Source organism: Schistocerca gregaria, chromosome 3 (assembly GCF_023897955.1).
Source record: "Schistocerca gregaria isolate iqSchGreg1 chromosome 3, iqSchGreg1.2, whole genome shotgun sequence".
Lineage (NCBI taxonomy): Eukaryota > Metazoa > Arthropoda > Insecta > Orthoptera > Acrididae > Schistocerca > Schistocerca gregaria.
This window is the reverse complement of record NC_064922.1, coordinates 861456712-861484592: the sequence shown is the minus strand read 5'-3', so window position 1 is coordinate 861484592 and position 27881 is coordinate 861456712. Positions and strand designations below refer to the sequence as shown.

General features: G+C 39.3%; 1 protein-coding gene across 1 annotated transcript in view; it reads left to right on the top strand.

Annotated features, from left to right (window-relative positions):
• Window positions 1–27881, top strand: part of LOC126354814 (sodium/potassium/calcium exchanger 4-like) — a 132615-nt gene that overhangs the window by 67641 nt on the left and 37093 nt on the right. The window contains exons 5-6 of the mRNA XM_050004753.1: window positions 16394–16613; window positions 23129–23293. Coding sequence (XP_049860710.1) covers window positions 16394–16613; window positions 23129–23293 — 385 coding nt within the window. The remainder of the gene's footprint in view (window positions 1–16393; window positions 16614–23128; window positions 23294–27881) is intronic.

The following is a 27881-nucleotide window of genomic DNA, read 5'->3' as shown; positions in this document are numbered from 1 at the left end:
CCAGTGTAGACTCCACGGCTGTGCTGTCTCCAGCCTGGCCGTTGGCTGCACTGCGCGTTGTAAGGCGATTTTCCATTTTAAGTGCGATTCCGTGTAATTGGTGCTCAGTATGTGATGTAAAATACGACACTCGGCAGTAGATATACGGCTTTAGTATATGTAGACCAGCCAAACTGCTTAAAACACCTCCAGATTTCACGTAAACTTGTGAGCCCAGCTAACGCAAGTCACTCACTCGCCGCCATCTTTGCAACTTTGCTCTGGTGAGCCCATTCTGTTGCACCCAGAAGAGGGGGGTGGGGAGGGGGTTGCATGTGATACACAATGAACAGGAGTAGTGAATTGGGAGGTGATGGGACAGAAGAAGAGAGAGACTACAAGAGGGCATGTGAAAGACTGAGTTAAGTGGAAGATGTGGGAGAAGGATTGGAAGTGAGTGTGAGGCTCAGGTTCATGGAGATTGAGGCCACGAGGTCGCAAAATCAAATAATGTATTGTAAGGACCATTCCACATATGAAATGTATTATGGGAGATGATACAAATGGCATAGATTGTGAAACAACATAGATGCTGAGTGTGTTGCACTCAGGAGCATATTGTCTCATTGGGTATTCAACATTGCTCTCAGAAACAGTCTGGTAATGACCACTCTTTCAAATTGACAGCTGGTTGATGGTTTTGCCCACATGAAAGGTTGTGGAGAAGTTATATTGGAGTTTATGTATGACATGACTCCTTTCACAGTTGTCCACATCCCTGACAGATACATTATCCCTGTGACAGGACTGTGTTGGGTGGCTGCAAAGGACATACACGAAACCTGTGACAGGACTGTGCTGAGTGGGTACAAAGGATAAGTTACATGAGTCATCCAAAGTGCCTGGTATGTACAGAGGTTTCTGTGGAGCCATCAGAGAGGTGGATGAATTTCCAGGAAGGTGGCACTCTCGCCTGAGGAAGATCACTTAACGAGAATGGGAGAGCAGATGTTGAGGCTGTGGAAGAAAGATAAAGAGTTTCTTGGACTTCAGCCCTGATTATGAAAATATAACCAGTGAACCTGTACTTGACTGATTTAGAATCTCAAATGGCTAGGAAGATTTCCTCGAGATAGGCCATAAACTGGTTGGCATATGAGTGTGCCACTCTAGTGCATACATCCGAGCCACAGATTTGTATTTGTTTGTATAACTTCCCCTCAGACAGAATTCGACAGTTGTCTTGGCCTCAATCTGTACCTATCCCCTGTCTCACACCAGCCTTCATCCCTGTTCACTCGTTCTACACTCACATCCTCTCCTCTCTGCAGTCTATTCCTTCCTCTGTTCTGCGTCCCACTCCCAATCCATTTCCTCACTTCATTGTGTGCTACATTGAGCTCCCATTGCCTGCACCAGGGTGAACTCAAAGGTGCCATTTTCCTATCATATTCCACTGATGCTTCTACTTCCCAGCTGGTAAGACACCTTCACTGCCACTCTTCCCTCCCGCTCCCCACCTCGACTCCTTTCCCCTCTCACTAACTCCACCTGATATGACCCCTCACCTGAGTTACGGAACCTGTACAATGTTCAGATTCAGATTATTTATTGCTGTTGACCACATATAATAGAATAGGCTTTTCCAGTGATATAAAATTACATTTTCAATCAAAGTGTGGAAATTAATATTCATATTACATGTATAAATCAAGTATCTTATAGTCAACTATAATCTTAAATATTAGTATCAACATTGTCCATATTGTAGAACACTTTTATACTGCAACACTTAATTTTTTGATAGCCAGTTATAAAATTTGAATTTTAATTTTTTAAATGGCAATGATCGAGCAGTGAGAAAAAACTTGTTAAAATTAGGACATTCACTTGTGGGAGTTTTCTGTTATTGCTAGCCTGTGCCTTAGGGCGTCAATGCTTGTCTTATTTCTAGTGTCATGTTTGTGAATTATTTCTGTGATAACGCATTCTTTAATGTTGTTCTTGACAAGGAGTGCAGACTCATAGATATACAGATTCACCACTCTTAGTTTGCCAAGCCTGGTAATGTGAGGGTAGCAACGCTCTTTAAGACCAGCCTTGCATAATCCAAGGGCAGTTTTTTCCTGAACTTTTAAAAGTTCCAGATATGACCAGAATGTCCCCATATGAGTAGGCCACATGATACATGTTGATGATGTTTGGTTTGTGGGGCACTCAACTGCATGGTTACCAGTGCCTGTACAAATTCCCAACTTCTGCTCAGTCCAATCTTGCCACTTTCATTAATGATGATGAAATGATGAGGACAACACAAACACCCAGTCATCTCAAGGCAGGTGAAAATCCCTGATCCTCCTTGGGAATTGAATCTGTGACTCCGTATTCGGGAAGCGAGAAGCAACCACAAGACAATACGATTTTCATGATACATGTGATAGAAAGAGTGTGAACTATATCATAAGTAGATTTGTAAGTATCGTAAGTAAGTATCATAAGTAGTATCATAAGTAGTATTTGCTGACCATATCTCTCAGTTTCCATGAGGTAGGACACTCGTGAAATCTTTTTACAGACTTGATTGATATGTTCTTCCCATTCAGATTTGGCAACAATATGTATTCCTAAGAGTTTGAGACATTTATTACCTACATTTTTAGACAGTACTAACATAAGCTTTAGGATTTTGTCTGGATTACAAACAAGCTTATTGGGTGCAAAACCAATTCAATGCAAAGTCGAGAATTTCCTGCATAATCTTATCAAGAGTTGGTATGTTATGATGCAAAATAAGTTTCATCATCAGCATAGCAGATAATTGACTGTGATACACAATAGGGTAGGTCATTGACAGCCAAAATAAAAAAGATGGGGTGAAGGACAGAGCCCTGTGGAACACCTGTACCAATTTCTACTAAGGGGGAGTATGTACTTATAATTGATACATTTTACCTTCCATTGTTCAGGTAGGAAGAAATTGCTACTAATGTAGATTTTTGTAGACCGTAATACTTTAATTTTTTTAGCAATATTTTAAAAGAAATGCAGTCAAACACTTCAATTAGATCACATAATACAAGTGATGACACGGCGGCTGGTCGGTTCTGTTGGGCCTTCATGACTTATTCGGGAGGAGTTTAGTTTTTTAATACAAGTGACATAATCTTCTTATTCTTAAAAGCCGTCAAAGTCTGATCAACAAGTTCCAGAACAGCTGCAGTAGTATTTTTACCTGGCCAAAATCTGTATTGACTGTTGCTAAGGAGTTCATGCTTTTCAAAACAATTGCTTAATTGAATGTGCATGAGTGATTCGAATATTTTTGAGACTCTTGGTACAATAGAAACTGGTTGGTAGTTCCAGGGTAGATGTTTATCACTCTTTCTGAATATGAGAATAACTTTTGAGATTTTGAGAGAATCTGGAAACCACCATACTCTTAACATTTATTAAAAATAAAACTCATTGAATTTCTTATGAAGTGAACTGTTTAACAACATAAATTAGACATCCAGTAGCAGTCCATGCTTTTGGAATTAGATAATCTGGAAACAGTTTTAAGAATGTCATCAGTTGTGAATTTATTCCAATGAAACAAAGACCTTTCAGACATCTGGGGACCATGCAGATCCCTTGCATGTGTGTCTGTGGCCTTAATTTTGTCTCAAAGTTCCCTGAATGCTAGTCATTCAATTCTACTGGATCAAGCAGAGTTTCGCATACCAGACTGGAAGATTATTTTATCTGGTAACTTGCCGTGCTACCTTACAATTATTTGGAGCACTTTCTATGCACCTTTTGTGTGCTGCTTTTTTATCTAGTATGAACCTAGCTTTGTAATACTTTTTACTTGTGCCTCAATTATCCTCACTTTCATATATTCAATACCATATGAGCATGTTTTCTCTAATATCTGCCAGTTCTTTTGTATACAAGGTAATTTTTGTATTTTTACTTTTATTTGAGGAGCTAATTTTTATTATTGGGGAACATGAACACCATAAGCCTCTATATTTAAAAAAAAATGTCATCAAAATCATTTTCAGCTCCAGTTTTCCTTGTTTGACACCCTCATACAGAGTCCCAGCTTGCATTCTTTAATTTATCAATAAATAACCTAATGTGCTCCTCTCTCTGACCTCTTAACCATGTCACTCTAAATTCACATAGTCGACCAGGATAATGTTGCCACATATTTATGTATGTATGTTTTTTTCTGCATTAGTTCTAAAAAATTTTGTCATCCAAAAATTAAGCAATGTTTTCAGTCAAATCGTGTGCCAATCAACCACACAATAACTCAACTACATGGTGAATCATTACCACCACTCATTCCATTATTTGCTTTCAACCCAGGATTAGCCATCAACACATAACATTTTATTAGAGTTATAAATGTTCAGCTCATGTCATTCTAAAACCTTGAACTTCCTGTACAGAAAACCAACAGAGAATAAGGAACTTACAGATAATGTTAAATGATAAAACAACATCTTTTACAAGCAAAAAATCATATACTTATTTCTCATTACATTCAAATATAAATGCCTAAAAAATGACAACCTTTGATTTTCACGGTAGAAGTGAAACAGAATTAAGGCTTGCTAGGTATTAGTGCAACACACAGTCAGTTAATCATGGTTGTTTGAATCCACAAATGAATATAAGCTACTGTAAATGCTCTTACATCTTTAGATTGCGTCTGTGCCTTCACTCACAGACAACAGTGCCTTTTTGTTGTGTAGTGTGAGATGTGACTCAAAATGAAGAGAGAAAATTAGGGTTTAATGAGATAATTGGAGATGAGCACAGACCTATATTATGGAAGGACAAGCAAAGCAATCAGTTGTAACCTTTCAAAGGAATCGTCCTAGATTCACCTTGAGTTATATAGGGAAAACCTAAATCTGGAATGCTGAACAGGTATTTGTTTTGAACTGGGCCTCAGAAGTTGGTGCTGGTGTTTGTTCTACAGCTTTCACATCAGTCTGAAGCCATTATAGGAATCACACTTTCATCATAGTGCTGTATAGTGTACATTTTGTAAAAGGCACTTTACTCATCAATTACTTGCAGGGACTTGACCCCTTTTATTAACAACGAGAGATAGAAAGCTCTACAGAGAGAGTGCGGGCTTACTTTAGTTCGACTTACAAAGCAAAGTCCAATCCACACCCTATCACTGCCTACACGAAACCTGTAGCACATTCACAGTGCACTCCACAGATTACATCAGATGATGACCTAGTCCAGCCCTGGCCCAGCTCGTACTCTGAATTCTGGTGTAGTCCTGTTGGAAGGTGCTCCTGAGTACTGGTGCCCTGCGGCTAGCAGCATCACAGCAGTCATCAGTAATGCTGCATCACAGCAGTCATCAGTAATGCTGTGCCAACTATTTGGTTTCCGCAGTGATGCTGGGTGGAATCATTGCATTCCCCCCTCCCCTGTTTTGAGAGTTTCCATTAGGGCCTGTTGCACTGGACGATCTGTGAAGGAACGTGAGGCAGCCATTGCTTCAAGAGTGATGTGAGCTTCGAAATCAGTTGACTTCCCTAATACAGGTGAGGATATTTGAGCATGTCTTTTGTGGAAAGTCATTCAAGCTGCACAAGGCCCTTTGGACTGCAAGCTGTGCACTGTTTCATAAACCATAAATGTAGAAAGAGTCTATTTCACAGATGTTTTGCAGTTTGAGGTCAGTTACCACAAGGAAATTTACTAGAAGTGTGACCTCTCTGTAAGTAAGTGGAATTGAAAACTTTCCTTACAGTGGCACATTACGATGTCCATAGGCTCAAAGATTCATCTCGGCTCTCTGCAAAGTTACAGCAAGGACACATGAGCCACCAGTCTCCAAATAATTTCCTGAAGTGTTTGTTTATGAAAAAATCTAAGTACATTTGCTGTATTGCATCCTGACAAGTCTGCACTTCCATAGATTTATCACCCACTTGGTACATGCGTAGGTCATGTCTTTGTAGTAGAACTACTAAAACAAGTAGTTTCACAGCATGTTTGTTTATGAAAACATCTAAGTATATTTGCTGTATTGCATTCTGAGAAATCTGCACTTCTGTAGATTTATCATTCGCTCGGTACATGTGCAGGTCACATATCTGCATCAGAACTACTAAAACATACCTCCTGTAAGTGTGGGGCATGCTCTGTGTGCTGCTGCTGCTGAGGACTGTTGCTGCTGGCACTGTTGTCTATGAAGTCACCTGGACTGTGCAGCAGGTGAGGACCCCACCAGAAGTGGCATAACAGTCCACATAGCTGGTGCTGGAGAGCCGACTTAAGCAACATCTACTTCTATCATAAACATATTTTGAGCTGTACCTGCAGTTCCTGGGCCAGCTGTTCATATTACTTTCCTTGATATGTGGTTTTTCATTGTAGAGTCAGGTTAGCTGCACTATAACATACTTGATTAAAGAGTCTGTGTAGTTCTGCCTGCACAAACAGGTGACACTACAATTGCTACTTAGTTCCTACTTAGATTAATGCCCAAGTCTAAGAAGACTGACTGGGGTCCTTTTTGCCCTACTGAGTTTCTAACCTGGTTGCTATGACATGTTTTTTGTTGAAAATGTTCCAGTAATAAAGGAAATGTTACCGACAACTCAATTTCCACCAGATTCATTAATGGCTCTGATTTCTGTATTAGGTGATACAGTTTCGAATTTACTGACAAGAAAATGGCATATTATTTGAATAAAATAATTTTGGATATTAGGCTGCTTCATTATGCAACAATGAAACATCTATAATGTCAATGCTTTGACTGGCTTAGCAGCAGTCCGTTTCGGGGCAATTAACTGCTGGAGTCTACTGATGGTCTTCCACAATATAATGTGTTATTTCCATTGTCATTTGGCTACTGATGTCATGTTTTGGGGTGCTACTGAACAGTGCAAAGTAAAAATTGCTTTGGAGGCTGACTATACAGTAGAATACTCTGGCAGGTGATAGGTAGGCAATAGTGAATTGGAAATTTGTACCCAAGGGCGATGTTTTCCTGCAGCAAAATGTTGATGCAGCATGGCAGTTCTGTTGTGGCCACTTGTTTATACTGTTGAACCTGGGTCATGTGGAACTGCTGCTGGGTGAATACACATGGGCCGATGGACTGGGGTGGCTGACAGCCAGGCCACTGGTAACTTGTGCAGCCATCTACTCTGTTCATACTATTAGAGTGTTGAGTTACTTCAATAGCCTCTTTTAACTTTTAGTGCTGCATCTGTGCCCACCAAGCAAGCACATGAGGCTTTCAAAAATTAATAGATTGGCCACAGTCCCGCCTAACTGTGTTGCCACAGATGTACATAGTCATACATCGGGCTGTGACATGTGAGTGCTAATTGGTCTCCAGGTTTCACCAACATAGACTTCACTGCATTCACTTTGAGGTATGTGGATGCCTACAGTGTGTAGAGCATCTACAGAATCTTTAGTGAGCCCCAACAGGTACTGGATCTCACTGCCACTCTGTAATATATTGGTTTAATCCCTCTGTAATGCAGCTCCTTGCCTACACGGTCACTGACACCTCACGTGGTTGCTTGGTAGCCATGGATGCACCAGTAAAAATTAAGAGGGGCCACTGAAATAAATGAATGCTCTAACAGCAGATGGCTCCATGAGCTGACGATGGCCTGGCTGTCAGCGATCGCAGCAGCAGCTCCGTGTGACCCTTATTCAATAGTATAAACAAGCGTCCACAAGGGAAGTGCCATGGTACAACAATGTTTTGCTGCAGGAAAACACTACCCTCAGTTACAAGCTGCCAATTCTCTGTTTCCCAGCCACATGCCAGAATATTCTGCCATACAGTTACCCCTTTGTAGCACTCTTTACTTCCAAATGTCCAGTAGCATCCCAAAATGTGACATCGGTAGCCAACTGACAACCAAAATAAGTCAGTAAATAGAGGAAAACCATCACCGGAATCCAGCAGTTAATAGCCCTGAATAGGACCATTGCAAAGTCAGACAAAACATCGACACTGTAGTTGTTTCAGCATTTCATACTGACACCCTCCCATATTGAAAATGGGTTTATTGAAACTGATAATGGCAATGGAAGCCTATGAAGTTACACGGCCATTTGCATTTCCGAGCTGGAAATTTCACAAGCCCTGAAATGCAACTGCTGTTTTTGACAGTAAGGATCCCACACTCTTCACGTTGCTTATCGAATGATGGAAAAATTGTAAACACGGGTGTTACAATGGTGCAAGTCATTTCTGCTACATTCAGTAACACTTGCACTGCCTGTAACATAGCTGTCATTAGCTCCTGATAACTCTGTGCAGTCTGCATTAGTACTTTCAAGTGTTCCATGGTTGAAGAAATCCACTCTCCTGCCTGATTACAAAAATGTTCAAGATTCAAATAACATGCGTCACTTTTGTAAATGTGAGTGACACGCAAAACTAGTAGGCACTTGCCCCAGCTTATTATCAACAAGTGATCTATACAGAACGCTCCTTGGAGACAGTACAAGCTAACTTTAGCCTATAACTCCGGTCCATGGATTACCAGTCTTCCACCTAAGACAAATTCCACTGTAGTAACACCTAAGCCAAACTGGTTACACACTCACTGTGCACCCCACAGATGATAACATTACAACCTGGTTGACTCTGGCCATGAGCCAGCTAATATGGTGAACTCTTGCATGGTCCTTTCGGAGGGCACACATGACAATAAGTGCCATCTGGGTAGTGGCACCATAGGGATTGACAGTAATGTTGTGTGCCAACTATTCATTCCCCATAGTGATGTTTTGTGGTATCATTGCAGTTGGCATACTATGAAAAAAGACTTTTTAAAAAACGTATAGACTGCCCTTGCATTCCAAGATAAAAATGACTTTTTTTATTTAAAGGGAAACACTTCCATGATGTTCTGGAAATTTGTATTTGGAGAAAACCATGAAAGTGTTTCCTCTTAAATACTGTTGACTGTTCTGTCAAGTACCAGCAAAGAATTCAGTTAATGTTTTATACATCCCCTGCCTGGATCACATAGAGTACTCAGTATGCCATACTTTTGATATCAGACACCTTATACCTAATTTTATATTTAGATTTGCTGTTAAGTTTTAAAGGTAAGAATGTAAGAGAGTCATGTACACAGTCACAAAACTTTCATGAATTTCACAATTAATTTATGAACCATGAAATTAAAGCATCTATTACTACTACTTGTTAGCCCACCCAGCTTAGCTGTGCAGTCTAACACACTGGTTTCCGGGCAGGAAGGCGTGTCAGTACCGGGCACAAACCTGACCAGCAGATCATTGTCAGGTCTGGTGTGCCAGCCAGTCTGTGGATCGTTTTTAATGTGGTTTTCCATCTGGGCAGGAAATGCGGGCTGGCTTTCCTTATTTCGCCTCAGTTACACTGTGTTGACTGTTGCTGCACAAACTCTGTCTCCACGTACCCGATTCCATAATTACTCTACCACGCAACACGCAAACATTGGGGTTACACTTGTCTGGTGTGAGATGTTCCTGGGGGAGGGGGGTCCACTGGGTGCTGAACTGCACAATAACCCTGGGTTCAGTGTGGGGCAATGGTACAGTGAGTAGACTGCTGCAGCCTGTTGTGGGATTGTGTACCACTGAGAACTATGGTGGGAAGGAAGCCTCTCTGTTGTTTCTAGGTCCCCAGTTCAATACAATACAGTACTACTTGTTATCAAAATATGCTCTTGTGGCATTGATAAGGTTTTGTAGTACTTGGAAGATTATTGTACAGACTTATAACCATGTGATAGGTTCCCTTTTAATATCTTCTCTTGTTTGTAGGCATAACATGCAGGTTATTTTACTGTCTTCTACAGCAGTTGAGGATGCCTGAGTTTTTTTCATGTTTTTCTTAATAATTTCTTGATAAATAGTAATGTTTCTAAGATGTGCATGTATAGAGCAAATGTGGAATATTTAATTTTTTAAACAAAGACCTGCATTAATCTCCAACTCTCTTCACAGTAATGATTTTGATAGCTCTGTTTTGTATTCTGGAACTACTCTGTGCTGCAGGAGAGTTACCCAAGAAAATTATTCCATATATTAAGTATGAACAAGAACATACATAATATTCACTTACAATTCCTGTGGATTTGTGCAGTTTTTCAGGATCCTTAATGCCTAACAACCCTCTCTCATCTTCAAATCAACATATGCCACATGCATATCTTACTTCATATTACTCTGTTTTCATAGTACCAAGAATTATGTCTCTTTACTATTAATTTCATACTAATTATTAATCATGACACTTGGATAATGGGCGTTTATATTTTTTGTGGTGTAAAAATGTGGTGTTAATGTTTTATTGTTATTCATAATTATGTATCCAGAATGAAATTTTCACTCTGCAGTGGAAAGCTCTACATTATGAAACTTCCTGGCAGAGCAAAACTGTGTGCCAGACCATGACTCAAACTTGGAACCTTTGCCTTTTGTAGGCAAATGCTCCATTAACTGAACTACCAAAACATGACTCAGGACCCATCCTCACAGCTTACTTCCACATCTACCTCCTGTCCTATCTTCCTAACTTCACAAAAACTCTCCTACAAAACTTACAAGACTAGCTCAGTTGGTAGCACACTTGCCCATGAAAGCCAAAGGTTCCAATTTTGAGTCTCAGCCTGGCACACAGTTTTAATCTGCCAGGAAGTTTCGTATCAGCATACACTAATGAAAATTTAATTTTGGAAACATCCTCCAGGCTGTGCCTAAGCTACATCTCTGCAATATCCAAAAATGGAAAATCCGAAATGGAATGTAACAATATTATGAGAAGGAAAGTTGCCACCCACCATATAGTGGAGATGCTGAGTTGCAGATAGGCACAATAAAAAGATTTTCATGCTTAAAGATTTCAGCAGATGGCCTTTGTCAGCAACGCAACAGACACAGACACACAGACACACACACACACACACACACACACACACACACACACACACACACACACACATATATATATGCACGCAAATGCAACTTACACAGGCGACTGCAGTCTCAGGCAACTGAAACCACACTGCAAGTAGCAGAACCAGTGCATAATGGGAGTGTTGACTGTATCAGGGAAAGTAGGAGGCTGGGGCAGGGAGGAGGGGGGATAGCACAGTGGAGACGGCAGACAGTGAAGTACTGCAGGTTGAATGGCGGACAAGGCAGAGATGGGGAGCGGTAGGAAGTAGCAGAAAAGGAGAGAAATAGAGAGAAATAAATAAAAATATATAAATAAATAAATTAAAATAAAAAATAAAGACTGGGTGTGGTGGTGGAATGATGGCTGTGTTGCTGGAATGGGAGCAGGGAAGGGGCTGGATAGGTGAGGACAGCGACTAACGAAGGTTGAGGCCAGGACGGTTTCAGGCACGTAGGATGTATTGCAGGGAAAGTTTCCACCTGCGCAATTCAGAAAAGCTGGTGTTGGTGGGAAGGATCCAAATGGCACAGGCTGTGAAGCAGTCATTGAAATGAAGGATATCACATTTGGTAATGTGTTCAGCAACAGGATGATCCACTTGTTTCTTGATCACAGTTTGTCAGTGGCCATTTATGCAGACACACAGCTTGTTGGTTGTCATGCCTACATAGAATACATGCAACACAGTCGTTGCAGCTTAACTTGTACATCCTCCTATGACCACCTACTCCAGTTCAGTCACTAACATCACCTATCCCATCAAAGACAGGGCTACCTGTGAACCCAGTCATGTGGTCTACAAGCTAAGCTGCAACCAGTGTGATTCATTCTATGTAGGCATGACAACCAACAAGCTGTCTGTCACCGCATGAATGGCCACTGACAAACTGTGGCCAAAAACCAAGTGGATCACTCTGTTGCTGAACACACTGCCAAACATGATACCCCTCATCTCAATTACTGCTTCACAGCCTGTTCCATATGGATCCTTCCCACGAACAACAGCTTTTCTGAATTGTGCAGGTGGGAAATTTCCCTGCAATACAACCTAGGTTCCCACAACTCTCCTGGCCTCAATCTTCGTTAGTCGCTGTCCTCACCCATCCAGCCCCTTCCCTGCTCCCATTCCAGCACTACACAGCCTTTATTTTTTATTTATATATATTTTATTTATTTATTTATGTCTCTCCTTCTCCACTACTTCCTCTCACCCTCCCCACCTCTCCCACGTGCCACCTAACCTGCAGCACTTCACTGTAAGGTGTCCCCCACCATGCTATCCCTCCGCTCCCCACACCAGCCTCCTCATTTCCCCCACCCAGTCGCCACTCCCATCATGCACTGGTGCTGCTGCTCACAGTGTGGTTTCTGTTGCCTGAGACAGCAGTAATGTGTGTGAGTTGCGTTTGTCTGAGTGTGTGTGTGTTTGTATGCGTATCTATTTTTGAAAAAGGCCATTGGCCGAAAGCTTTTTGCAAGAAAATCTTTTTTGTTGTGCCTGTCTGCAACTCATCATCTCCATTATATGGTTAGTGGCAACTTCCCTCTCCGTAATATTGTTACATTCTCTGCAATATCCTATCTTCTAGTAGTGCTAGTCATGTAAGTTTTGTAGGAGAGCTTTTATAAGTTTGGAAGGCAGGATATGAGGTATTGGCAGAAGTAAAGATGTGAGGGTGGGTCATGGGGCATGCTTTGGTAGCTCAGTTTGCAGAACACTTGCCTGTGAAAGGCAAAGGTCCCAAGTTCGAGTCTCCCTCCTGCACACAGTTTTGGTTTGCCCAGGAAATTTTATAATTATGTAGTTTAAGTGGGACTAGACATTGTCTTGGTTTGTGGAAGAGTTTATTTGTTCTTGAAGATATTATTCTGTCTGTTTTGGTTATAAATGTTGTGTTATTCACTAATAATAGCATTTTAAGTGCCTCGATGTTCAAAATCAGTACATTAACATACCACCCACAAGGACAAAGGGACAGTGAGTATAATGAAGTTGGTAATTTTGTATAATGTACTTTGTTTCACAATTATTAACATTGCCCAAGTGATGTTATTAATCTTGTGCCATAATACTGTAAACTTTGTTTTAAATGTCATTCAACATTACACATTTTGGGTTACACTACATTAGTATGTACACAGGGTGAAGTGAAAATCATGTCCAGCGGTACATCTGGCAGAAAAAGGATGTTAGAGTGGCAATCTGGCAAACACTGTAGCCACACATATGGTAACTACCTCTGTCAGCACATGTTACTCAAGCTGTACAGGCAGTTGGTAGAGTTTTGGGTTAGCATGCAGGAGGTCAAAGGTTAAATCCTTGGTTGAGGCACTTTTTTTTTTGTTTTGATAATTCCATTCTGACATTTCATACTGTAATATACACCATTTCTTAGGTCACATGTGTACTAAATTTACAACATTTTGTATCAGTGAACATAACAAATATATGGTTAGACAAATAAGAGTTGGGGTTGGGTTGATTTGGAGGGAGGAGACAAAACGGTAAGGTCATCAGTCTCATTGGATTAGGGAAGGATGGGGAAGGAAGTCGGACATGCCCTTTCAAAGGAATCATCCCGGCATTTGCCTGAAGCGATTTAGAGAAATAATGGAAAACCCAAATGTGGGATTGAACCATAGTCCTCCCAAATGCAAGTCCATTGTGCTCACCACTGCAACACCTCGCTTGGTGGCAAATAAGAAATAGACAGTTGAAACAAATGACGTGCCATAGGACAGAATAACTACAAAAACAATACGAATTTTGAGATGCTAAAGATGACAGCACAGTACAGCAACACATATTCTTGTCATGTATACTACACGTAATATGAGTGCTCAGATGTCGCAATTAGCAACCAGTGACAATAATAATGTACATATTAATTGCCTGAAACGATTTAGAGAAATAATGGAAAACCCAAATGTGGGATTGAACCATAGTCCTCCCAAATGCAAGTCCATTGTGCTCACCACTGCAACACCTCGCTTGGTGGCAAATAAGAAATAGACAGTTGAAACAAATGACGTGCCATAGGACAGAATAACTACAAAAACAATACGAATTTTGAGATGCTAAAGATGACAGCACAGTACAGCAACACATATACTTGTCATGTATACTACATGTAATATGAGTGCTCAGATGTCGCACATTAGCAACCAGTGACAATAATAATGTACATATTAATGACCACATTACCTTCACAACAGAATACATTGTCCTCAGAACAACAGATGCTCAAATTGACCTCCCTGCATATCCAAACACTGCGCAACGCACCAGATCATACAGCTTTGGAGCCTTTGCAGCAAAGCTGCTTCCACAGTAACAAGAGTAGCATGAAGACATGCTACCAAGTCTTCCACATTCATTGGTCAAGTAGAGTACATGTACTCCTTCAAGTGACCCCAAAGGAGGAAATCCAGGGGATTTAGGTCAGGTGAATACGGTGGCCCTACAACTGGATCTCCACATCAGAGCCATTTCCCTGGAAATGTTCTGTCCAAATACTGTCACACATCAGTTCCAGATTATGGAGGTGCACCATCATGTTGGAAACATATCCTCTACCGAACATGTAGTGGAACATCTTCCAGCACGTCAGGCAGATACTTTGAGAGGAATGCATGATAGCTTCATGCTGTCAACCGGTCAGACAACATGAAGGGGCCCATAACATGTCACCCAATATTCCAGCCCAGACACTGATATCAAAGCAAACTTGATAACCCCAGTCGCAGGTGACATGCAGGTTAACCTCACACCAATGGTGGGCATTGTGCATATTGAAGATACCATCACGAGTGAATGCTGCTTCATGCAACCATATTACAGTGCTCACGAAGTCATCATTGGGTTCCTGTTGTTGTTGGAACAATTCACAGGATTGCAATATGGTGATGGTGATCTGCAGGATGCAGGTTTTGCACGAAAGCATAATGATAGGGGTGCAGCCCATGCTCGTGCAGCACGTTAACAACCGTGCATTGCGAGACACACACCAGCCTTGCTGTGCTACATGTACTTCACTGAGGTTCTTGGTGTATGGCCTCCAGAATAGCTTCCTCTTTAGCTGGAGTACAGAAAGTCCACGAATGACATCTGTCCTGTGATGGTGGAAGAAGAGAAACTGATTCCAAGAGGCGCAGCTCCAGACGACAAAACACATTTTTATTTGGTTGGAGTCCACAAGTATATCTAGTTGCATATTCATGAGCAACACCAGCCCAGTTATCAGATGCACCAAGGACCAGAAGCATATCCCCATATTCATTGTTTGTGTATGCCATATGTCTGCCACACCGGTTTAGAGGTTTACAATGAGAAAATTCGATGTACACATGGTACATTGTAGCCTGTCACAAGCATGTTACTCTCTGATGGACAGCACACACAGTACAAATACACCATCAGTCCTGCACACAGCTCCACTTAATGCGCATTACCCCTCTGACAGATATTGTTCTGCATGATTTAACCTGACATGTTTGGATTCAAATTACACCACTTCCTTAACTGTAATAGATGTGAAGTTTTTACAATCCTGTCAAGAAAATAATAATAATAATAATAAACTGAGATACATACTAAACAGCATGAGGTTACCAGACTCAATGTTGAAAGGCATAATTACTGAGATCAAGGTGATAACACATACAAATAGTAACAGCAAAGCACTTTCTAGTGCTACTGGTAATGTAAAGCCCTACTGAAATGTAATGGACTTGAACAAGGGACCATTGGAGAAGGGTACAAAGAAAACAGGTTTCAATCTAGTTGATGAAATAGTGCAAATAAATTCACACCTATGATGTGGAAAGGGCTTCTTTCAAAGCTGAGCAATCTTCCATTTCTATGATTGTAGTATGTAACTGCAAATGTTTTTAGAGGATGCACCACAATTGCTGTTTAGGATTAAGATGCCATATTATGTACCACCTGGACTACATTTCCCAAATAAAAAACATATGCCTCAAAAAGGATCCAACCATTGACTTAATCCAAAAATATATCCACTGCACCAACTGCACAGCAGTAGTAACATGTGCTGACAGAGGTATTTACCACACATGTGGTTACAGTGTTGCCAGATTGTCACTCTCTATTGTCCTTTTTCTGCCGGATGCACTTGCCGGACGAAATTTTGTAGCAGACATTTTTTTATTGCTGGCATGTAAGGAGTCACACTGCGAAGCCCAAGTGCACGAATTTCGCATCACCCTGTATAGCCGTTTATAGTAGCATAATGTGCATATACAGCACATATGCACAGTAATCATATTTCAATAAGTACTGTGAAGTGTGTCTCATTCCACATCAGAGCTAACAAGCACAGGCTATTTAGATGGTACGTACATGATACTCATAACAGGAAAACTGATACAGTGGTTACGATTTTGTTTCAGTCATAAACTTTATTTAAATAACTTTTACATAGAGCACTTTTACTTTAACAGACTATCACCTTGGACAAGTGGCCTCTCACACGTGACACCACCATCTATGCAGTAGCACTGTTCTCTCTGGTAGCTTCCATCTGGGATGATAAAATCACGTGGATAGAGTCAGCAATAATGGTTCTCCTTATTGTCATATACATCCTCATCATGGTTTATAACAAGAAACTGAAATATTTTTTTGAAAACACATGCAGACCTAGAAGATGTCAAAAACATGGTAAGTGCACAATTATGAATTACATGGGTTTAGACTTTTTATTTAAAAAATCTGTTCATGGAAGAACTACAATTGATTTCTTTCTATCCTTGCTTCTTCTTATTTATTTATTTTTCTTCTTCTTATTTTTCACAGATAAAAATAAATCACTGTTTTACTCCAAATGCATGCATTCTCTTTGCTGAAATGTTAGTCATGTATATGTTTGCTCTCAACTATTAGAAAGATCAACTTTCAACCACTGAGAGCTACTGACAAATAATTCTCTATTCGCAACCAATGCCAGTATTGAGAGCATCATCTGGTGCCTCGAAGTCATATTATAATACCTTATATGGCAATATTTCCATGTAAGATGTTTTGTTCAAGGGCTGATCAGTAAAGAAGGATCATAATGATTTTTTGACAACATTCTTTCACTCATACACATAATTTTCATGATCCTTCTCAACATAGTCTCCTTTAGATGTGATGCATTTGTCCCAGCATTTCAGTCAGTCTGCAAAGACATGCTGGAAACCATTTTTTGAAAGGTCCTTCAGAGCTTCCTCTGCAGCTTTTACAACTAGTCTGATGATGGAAACTGCCTCACATGAAGGTGTTTCTTCAATTTATAGAATATAAAAAAGCCACACAGGACTAAATCCAGACTATAAGGAGGTTGAGTGATGCACTTCAGATTGATTTTTGTAAGACATTCAGTAATAACATTTGCAATATGTGGCCATGCATTATCGTGGGGCATGATCTGGCTTGTTTCTCAGATATGTGGTCTTTTGCACCTGAAATGGACTTGCAAAGTTTTCAGGCTGTTCCTGCAGTATTGTGCAGTTATTGATGTATGTGCAGGTAGACCATGCTTGTAAATGATTCCATGAACATCAAGAAATGAGATGACCATGAATTTCCCAATAGAAGCAACCACTTTTTCTTTTTGGGGGTTGGCGATGAAGGAGATTTCCACAAGTTGCTGTTTTCCTCACAGGATGAAAATGATGTATCCAAGTTTCATCAGCAGTGATTACTTTTGAAAGAAACTGCTGATCTTTCTCTAACATCAACTTCAACTGCAAGCAGACCTACACATTAATGTCTTTTTGTTCGCAAATCAACAGTGTTGGAACTCATGGCACACAAACACATTTCAGAAGATATTTGTAAGGTTGCTCATCAATCCTCTTTCACAATAACAGCAGTGATGTTGATGCTTTCTTCTGTAATAGCAGTAACTGGAGCATCAGGGACAGCTTCTTTGAAACTGATTGTCTCCCCTCTTTAAACAATTTTGAGGCTGTGCTGTAGGGGAGAACAGACTCTCCACAGGCCTCCTGAAATACTGCAGGGGCCTCAGCTGAAGATTTGTTGAGACAAAACCAGAATTTCTAAGCTGCATACTGTTGACTGCATGTCACCTTCACTGTTGCAGTAAGTGATATGGAACATGTTTCAGGTTGCTTGCCTCTTACAGGTGGAACCAGGTGGGCCAACAATGAAACTGAAAGGGAGTGTTTGTTGCTCATTAAGCTAACAGAATATCATAATATTAAATTACAGTGTGAGCAGTTATGACCATGAAAAAATTATTATTATTCTTTATTGAAAAATACTTGTATAATTTATTAGTAGGTCTTAGTGGCTAAAATATGAAAGCATGACTATTTCAGGTACTCATATAAGTTGACACTAAAGTTAAAATTAGTAATTGTTTGGCTACCCCAGGTTTCCAGATAGTGTACAGTGAAAAATAATATCATTATCTCAAAAAAGCTTAAACTTTCCACAAATAAATGCAGTTAGCTGTTTATGTCAGTATGTTTGCCACATGCTTTTTCAGATTAGATATGATGTACTTTCCATTCCAATTGAATTCTCTGGGATGTGGAACATGTCATAAAACAAGAATATACAATAAATATTTACAAAATAAGAATTGTTATGCTAATTATCTTCCATAGATCTCAAATGAAAGCAAAATTATGGATGTGGAATAAAACTTGTCACCAAATATTACGTGTTCAATACCCTTAGGCTATCATAACAGCACAACATCAAATAAAAAGTAAATAAAAAATACTTTACAGCACTTATTTACAATAATCAGTTTGTACTGAGGACAGACTCTACACAGTACTGACATTACATCATATTATTAATAACATAAGCACCTCAGTTGGTTCTGCTAAGATATTCCCAAATAACTGTCAACAAGTGATCCACAGAATGTAACACTGTCAGCTTCTTCTATCTGCTTGTCATTATATTTTAAGCATACACTGGCAGGAAATCTCTTACAAGTTCTGAACTGCATATACTATTTTCTTCAAACTTTAGTGACAGAGAATTGGCTAGGAACCATTTACTAATGTCCATGAAAATTTCATTAGTTGAGCTTCCTAAGAGTATACTTAATTTACTATAATAAAACAAACTTGGCAACTGGTAAAGTTATTGATGAGAGGCCTCTGATATGCGCAAGAAAAAGTAAGGGCCCTAAGACAGAGTCCTGGGGGACACTGCCAGTAGGATGGAATCATTAGCAGTGTTTCATTCATATAGAAGCTATAAAATTCATACCAACGTAATAATGACATCTGCACTGCACTTATGCTATGCAGTGGTACTGCAATGCCTGCTTTGAAGCTGAGTGTGTGCTTACTGTTTGATGTGATGTTACCACAACCTAACAAATGTGACATATTCACTGTAATGCTAAATGAAATATTGCAATATTTAAGAGAATGTAAGGGACATGATATCTGCTGTAGCTCAGTGCTCAGCATGTCTAGCTGCCATGCAGAGGACCGGGGTTCAACTCCTGGTACTGCCAGAAATTTTTCCTTGGTGGGAGGACTGGAATGGATGCACTCAGCTTCATAATGTCAAGTGAGTAACTACTTAAATGAGAAGTAGTGGCTGTGAGGTCTCGAAAAACATCAAAGGCCAGGAGAGAGTTGTGCTGGCCCCATGCCTCTCCATATTGCATCCAATTGAAAACCTCTGGCAGAGCATGACAAGGTGGTCAGTTGGTCATAATTCAAACAATAAACTAATGTCTTTTACAAGAAATAAAAATTGGACAATGCAAAAAATAAGTCATCTTTTCATGACAAAGCAAGTAAGAAACCATTCATTGTAGTTGTTTAAGGACTAAACAATCTGGAAGATAAAATTAAATGGCATTTGTATTTAAGCACCGTTAGGTCTACTATTATCATGACAGCAATAAATTTCTTCACTCAGCTGTCATTTAATGTCTTAGTATGGCTTTGTAATCTGACAAGCATAACTTTATGAAGACATGGGTGGCAGTAAACATGCTGCTTGGAATGCCCCGGGTTACTCTCAGAGAAGTATGTTCATTCTCACAGATCCAATACAGAAAATGGTAATGTGGCATTAGTAAACTGCAAAAGCACCCATGACAAGTACCCAGAATCAGCCTCTCTTACTGAAGGTCATAATGCTAACATTCTATTGGGAATCAAAAGCTAACAAATCGGAAGTGAATAGCAGTGAAATTCAGTTGGAATATATAGAGTGCAGATATGCTAGATCCTAATGGTGACAACATACATTTTGCTGTAGAGAAATTTATATTGTATAGTGAGATTTAGAAGTTTCCCAATGTGAAACAATGTGGATGAAAGTAAATATCAAAAGTGGATCCAACTTTGATATCAGACCTCTTTGCAGACCACATGCCTCAAAAGCTATAGTGGCAAACTGCTTCAGAGAAACCTTGGAGGAAATCAAAGGTATGTTTCCTAATCTTGTTGTTGTAATAGAGGAAGACTTGAATTTGCCATGTATGGAAGTGAAACATGTACGATAAATCATTTAGACAAGAAGAGAAATGTGCTGCTACAGAAGAATGCTGAAGATTATATGGATAGATCATGTTCAACTGCAGTTCAACAGTGATGTTAGAAAGTTAGTACAAAATCAGAGAGAGTTTCATCATGATTCAGACTAAGTGAAAAGCTTACTGACAACTAAAACCCAAACCCAAAATGAGAAAACAGAGAGCAATGCAACAAGTGCTCACTGACTTTTTAATTAATAAAATTTTGCTCATTGGTCTGACCACAAATCCTAAGAAGTTTTGATCTTACACAAAATCAGTAACTGGACTGAAATCTTCTATTCAGTTGCCCAGTGACTACAATGGCGCCGAAGCAGAAAATGACACAGAGAATGTTGAAATGCTGGATTCAGTTTTTAGCAGATACTGAAAAAACAATTATAAAATTGAAAACTGACTAAAATTGCTTAGTGGTGTAAAGGCATCTGAACTAGGTGAAGTACCTGTAATATTCCACACAGTTATACAAACAATCCTGCTGTCCTTCTCACAGCAGTTTGTTGAGGTTGCTGGGGTAATGAATGTTACCTGTCAACTGGGATAAGAACAGATCATTTCCATATTAAAAAAGGCTTGTTTGTTTGATGCACATAATTATAAGCCCACAATGTTGACATGAATCTGCTGTAGAATATCAGAACATGTCATATGTTCACAAATTATGACCTTCTTGAAGAACAAAAAGCCCCTCTATTCAAATCAACATAGAGTCTTCAAAGCGAGATGTTGTGGAGCTCAGCTCACTCTCTGTCCATGGTATTTGGAGTGCTGTAAACAATGGCACCCTTGTTGCCTACTCAATGCCATGTTCCTTGACACTGTGGAAGTATCTGATACAGTTCCACACTGATGTTTAATGATAGAGATTTCTGAGTACTGGACCAAATTTATGGTTGGATTCAGAACTTCCAAGCAGATAGAACTCAAGCATTATTCTTACAGTATATGTTTATAAACGGTCTAGAGAATAATGTTGGAAGCTCTGTGAGGTGTCAATTCACAGTCGATGCTTTGTTTCTAGGAAGGCTGCAACACCAGAACACTACTGAAATGCTGGACGAGGTGCAGAGAATCAGTAATTACTGCAGCGAATGGTAGTTGACCCAGAAATCAAACAAACATATAGCACATAAATGGATAATAAAATCAATTGCTTTTCAATTAGATAATGAAACCCATTATTGTTCAATTACACTATTAAAAATAAATCACCAGAAACAGCAATAACTATAGAACACCTATGAATAACGGTCAAGAGTGACCTCAGTAAAATATTGATTCAAGGAAAATTTCAAAAGAGAAAATAGTTAAAATTACAAGAATAGAGAATGCCTGGCCATTATTTACCTCTAGTACATGAAATTCCTAGTGTTATCAACAGAAGTACTTAAATCAGAATATATTATGAAAAGGATAAGGTTGCTATTCATCATATAGTGGAGACACTAAATTGCAGACTGGCACAGGACCAGACTGCTATATATTTTAGCTTTCAACTTGGACTTTCCATAGTTTACAAAGAAGGAAATACTCATCCTAGCCTTTGAAACATCATGTTTTCTCTCCAGAAGGAAAGAGGGCAGGTTGAGAAGGTTGGAAAGGTGGTGAAAGGGGGTGAGACATGGGGCAGGTGACTCAGATCTCAGGTTCAGAGGGAGCCACCCCACAACAGATTGACTGCTTCTGGCTTTGACTGAACAAGTAGACTCTTTCCAGAAGCTTTAAGATGCAGGTCATGCCATATGTTATGCAACCCCGAGTTAGTCATTAAGTTCTGTATCAATGTATTTGAACAGAAAACTCTGTCCTCAGTTGTCATACTAATCAGTCTGCTGTGAGTTTATTCCCTCTCGACCTGGGTTGTGCATCACCTCGTCCCTCCCACCCCCAATCGTTCCTTCCTCAAGAAAGAACATATATACATATTTCAAAACCTAGGATTAGTATTATTCTACTGTAACTATTTCTGTCCAGAGAACCAGGAATTTCACCTACTGAAGGCAAGTACTAGTCACCCGATTTGCATCTTTATAATGTTAACTACTTTCTCTTTTGAACTTTTCCTTTCAAAGAATATTTTACAGGTTTTTCTGTTGGTGATTGTTTGAGTGACTTAACAACATTACTGATGTCAGCTGCAAATAAAAAATTTCTGGCTCTTGTTTCAAATCATAAGTGAGGCAATTCATGTACCGCAAGACTATCACAGGAACCATGGCAGTTTTTTGAGTAACACCTTTTGTAACTTCTTCCCCAATTTTCTACATCTTTTTACTTAAATAATATGAAAATGACTCACATGCTATACCTTTCATTACATAAACTTGGGGTTCAAGTTCTAAATAATCAAAAACATCAGTAAAACTTTTCATACAGGTGTTGAGCAGAACTGAGGTGGAATGGTAAAGTGGGTGATACACTGAAGTACATGACACTTAACAAAAATAAATAGAAACAGTGTCCCATTCACTCTGATACCTCACAAATATTCATATATTTGTCATCCACTTATTTTCAGCTAAAAAACAATTGTAAAACTTCTGAAACAGACAATATGAGTACACCAGTGAACACGTTACAGATCAGTTAAAAGCTCCTTATTTACACAGGAAGTGCTGAGTATTGTGTTAATTTTAGTATGTATATATTGCAGTATTCCCTACGGAGACAACTGATGTGGGTCAAGGAATTTACCGACCATACTTCCTGAAGATGGTCTCACTCACACCTCGCAATTCAAAACAGCCACGAGTTTCGGTCATTGAAAGACAGATGTCAGATATGACAGATGATGGACTCAAAAACCTTAATGAAGAAAGTAAGTCAAAAGTTCAGTATATCAGTATATTTTAATACATTCACACTGAATACAACGTTTGCAATGAATACATGAAGGTTTTCACTTTGCTTCCTTACTGACTGAGTAAGGAGTTTCTTTGGTTCACCTGTTTTTGTTACGTATACTATGACTCTGTTAATGACGAATGTGTCTTTAATGAGATAATACAGAAAATCCTCATGCTACAAATTAACCTCCATGTCTCAAAAGGCAATGAGCTACTGAGTACACAACACACTAGTTCATTACCACTCTCATGAATCTCAAAATTATTTATCACTTTGGCTATGTTTAAAGAACAAAATGTTAGTTTAATACAGATTAAGGTTCATGGTAGGATCATTCATAATGAAGTGATGACTGCCTTACTGAAGGAAAGTTTTACAAAATGCCATTTCATAGGTGTTGCTCTACCTTACACTGATTTCACCGCTGTAATCATGAAACATTCTCAAGAGGAATGGTTCACCTACTGGCTTACTACACATATGGATTAGAGGAATATTTTATGCCCAAGCTCAGCCTATCACTGAAAGAAGCCACAGTTTTATGAATCAAATGATAAAAAATTGTATACTACATTTTTCATTAGGATTCTCCTTGGATACACATGTTATATGCGGTGTAACCAAAAAGTAACAGAAATTTTTGTTTTTCTTGAAGAATCTTTATTTATTCATCACCAAAATCAACTTTGTCCCCTTCAAAGTAAACTCTCTCAGATATAATACACTTATGCCAGTTCTTTTTCCAATCTTGGAAGCAGTTCTGGAACTCAATGTTTGTTATAATGTTCAGTTCCTTCAGTGATCCTGTTTTTATCCCATCAATGGTGGCGAAATAACATCCTTTCATGGTTCTCTTCAGCCTCAGGTATAGAAAGAAGTCGCAGGGGGCCATGCTGGGCAAAAACAGTGGCTGAGGGAACAATGGTTTTGTTTTTCAGCAAAAAATCACAAAAAAGCATTGAAGTGTGAGTGAGAGCATTTGCTTCATGCAAATGGTGCACAACTTTGAGATAGGATTCCTTATTGACTATATGACCGTAAGGCAGAAACTCATGATTCACTATTCCATTTTAATTGAAGAAAACAGTGAGCAGAATCTTCACAAGTGATTGAACTGTTTTTGTTTTGACATCACAACATATCCATATTTCGCCACCTGTTATAATCTTTTTTAGAAGTTCTGGATCATTATTCACTTCATTCACCAATTCCTGAGCAATGGCTGTGAGATGTTGCTTTTGGTCAAAATTCACCAGTTTCAGAATAAAATTTGCTGCTACATGTTTCATGCCAAAAACAACTGAAAAAATTGCTTGGCATGAGTCAAAGAATATGCCGTCATCATTAGCAACTTCTCTGATGGCGATTTTCTAGAACCATTTGCTTTACTTCTTCCACATTGTAATTGATGTACTATGGCATCCAGGGCAGTTGTCATCCTCAATGTCTTTTCGACCCTCTTTGAATTGTTTACACCGTTTGTAAACTTTTGTCTTACTCATGGTAGATCTGTAAAAAGGCACAGTCAATATTTCAAATGCAGCACTGCACTTTATTCCATTTTTCAAGCAAAATTTAATGCAAATTCTTTGATCCATCTTTCCCAAAAGCAAAAATTTGCTGAATACTTGAATACTTGTCTGTCAACAACAAATTAAATATTCTAAACAGCTGAAAATACAAACACACATCAGGAACATATATACCAATAAAACTTAAAAAACAAAAAAAAACTGAAAATCGGATTATAAAGCCCAAGAAATCAAAAAGTCCCATTATGTTATGACTACACCTTGTATGAGCCATCCCCATAGGCTAAAAGGTAAGGTCAATCCATGCAGCCCCAAGAAAGCTTTTCAGACATCCAACTGCAGCCATTTCTGCACATAAGAAATGTAGGAGAGCCAAAAGAATTATACAAGGAAATTGGGAAATATGGAGTCACATTCCTTGTTTCAGTATCTTCTTCAGTGCATGGAGACAATAACACAATTTTCAAAATTTTAGCTTCCTATTTGTCTCAGATAAACATTGTTTGGAAAATTAATAAATGATCTGACACTATTCAAATATCAAACCATGTAAAAATGAATGTAAAATAATTTCAATGATTGTAGCTGTTCACATAATACAGTGTTTGAACAAATCTCTGTACTGTAATAGTTTAGTGTGTACCTAGTATTCAGCCATTGTTATGCACTGAGTGAAAAAGTCATAAAGTACTTTCTAATATTAGTCAACCTCATTTTGCCTGGTGTAGTGCAGCTACTCAATGAGGCACAAACTCAACAAGCCGCTAGAAGTCCTATATAGAAATACTGAGCCATGACGCCTCTATAACCGTCCATAATTGAAAAAGTTTTGCTGGAGGAGGATTTTGTGAATGAACTGGCCTCTCAATTATGTCTACCAAATGCCGGATGGGATTCATTTTGGGTAATCTGAGTGGCCAAATCACTTGCTCGAATGTTCTTCAAACTAACCAAGAACAGTTATGGCTGGGGGACATGGTGCATTGTCATCAATAAGAATTCAGTATTTTTTGGGGAAAATGAAGTCTGTGAATGGCTGCAAATGGTCTCCAAGTAGTGAAACATAACCATTTCCAGTAAATGATCAGTTCAGTTGGAACAGGGACCCAGTCAATTCCGTGTGAACACAGTGCACACAATTATGAGCCATCATCAGCTTGCATAATTCCTTGTTGACAGCTTGGGTCCATGGCTTCATGGGGTCTGCACTTCATTCAAACCCTACTGACTCAGCTGACAAGTCCATGGTTTTCCAATCATCTAGGGTCCAACCAACACAGTCAAAAGCCTTGAAAAGAAGCTGCAGATGATGTTGTGCTGTTAGCAGAGGCACGTGCATCAGTCATCTGCTGCCATAGCCCGGTAACCCCAAATTTCATTGCACTGTCTTAACGGATATGTTTGTCATACATCTGACATTGATTTCTGTGGTTCCTTCGTTCAGTGCTCCTTGTGTGTCAGCATTGACAACTCTGCACAAACGCCACTACTTTTGATCATTAAGTGAAGGCTGTTGGTCACTGTGTTGTCCGTGGGTCTGAAAGTTGGTATTCTCAGCTCATTCTTTACACTATGAATTTAATGATTTCCAAAATGGAATATCCCATGCATCTAACTGCACCTATCCATTCTGCGTTCAGCATCTGTTAAACCCCGATGTGCAGCCATAATCACATTAGAAGCCTTTTCATAATGATCACCTGGGTACAAATGACAACTCCACCAATGCACTGTCCTTTTATACCTCATGTACGAAATATTACTGTCATCTGTACATGAGCATATCGCTATCTCATGACTATTATCACTTCAGTGTATTTTATGTTTACTCCTTATGTAATTGCTACGAAGGCTGTCTGTATAGTTTGATTGACTGAGACTAATAAATAATAACAGTAACAACAGCAACAACAACAACAACAACAACAATTAATAGGCCTCTGTGTCCCCCTCCTCGCTGTGGTCTACCTGCTCTCGTCCTCCTTCCAATATGTGAGATTCCCATCTACAGCATGGTATTACCATGGTCTTCACCTATGCAAACTTTCCATGTCCACATGTTCCTGACCTCTTCATCTCCTCATCTTCTCCTTCCTTCACGTTCTTCTTATGCCTTGCTTCTTGCATGTTCCCTCTGCACACACTGTCCAAAACAAACTCTCTCCCCAGCTGAGCCATGATGCCAGGAAAGTACACTCACTAATAGAATAAGTTGAGCAGTTGGAAGTAATGGTCAGGAGTAGACACAATTTCGTAAACATTCAGATCTTAAGTTGGTAGGTAAATGATTTAGGGTCACAATGGTGTGTGGCGGTTGGAATGGATACCAGAGTGCCCCACATAAGCATTTTGTATCTCCTGAACTGTGTCCTGTATGATACAATTTTGCACATACATTCGGTGTTGTGAATAGACTTAGTACTAAAGAATAAATTAGAAGTCATGCCCAACAAAGTCTACTGCACCAACAGAGAAAATGTAATATGCAATTTTCTTTCCTTTCATTATTTTGTGAGGGGTGTTGCTAAGAAAGAGTATCATGAAGCTCTGAAAAGTATGTGTAAAATTTGTAGCAAGTAACCAACTGTTCTCATTGCCAAATACTGGATGAATATAATCCATGCATTTGCGCATGGTGAATTACACTTTCTCAAGAATTGTACACAGTGTCTAACTGTAGTACTTATAGTTAGCATAAGATTACACCTCTTAATGAGCAGATTATGACATAATTTTAATTTTTAAATTTGGTCAGTAGCTATACAACATACAGATAATCAAATTTTTGTTGCCCCTGGAAACTGTGGGATGGGCAAGAATGCAACTGGAACAGTGTGCCACGTGGAATGGGTTAGTCAATTAGTAATGTAGATTATCAGTCACAATGAAACTAATACAAAACTAGTGTCAATATTATGAACAGGATAGTTGCTAATCATCATATAGTGAAGATGCTGAGTTGCAGACAGGTATAACAAAAAGACTACTGGAAAGCGAACTTTCGGCCAACAAGGCCTTCGTTCATGA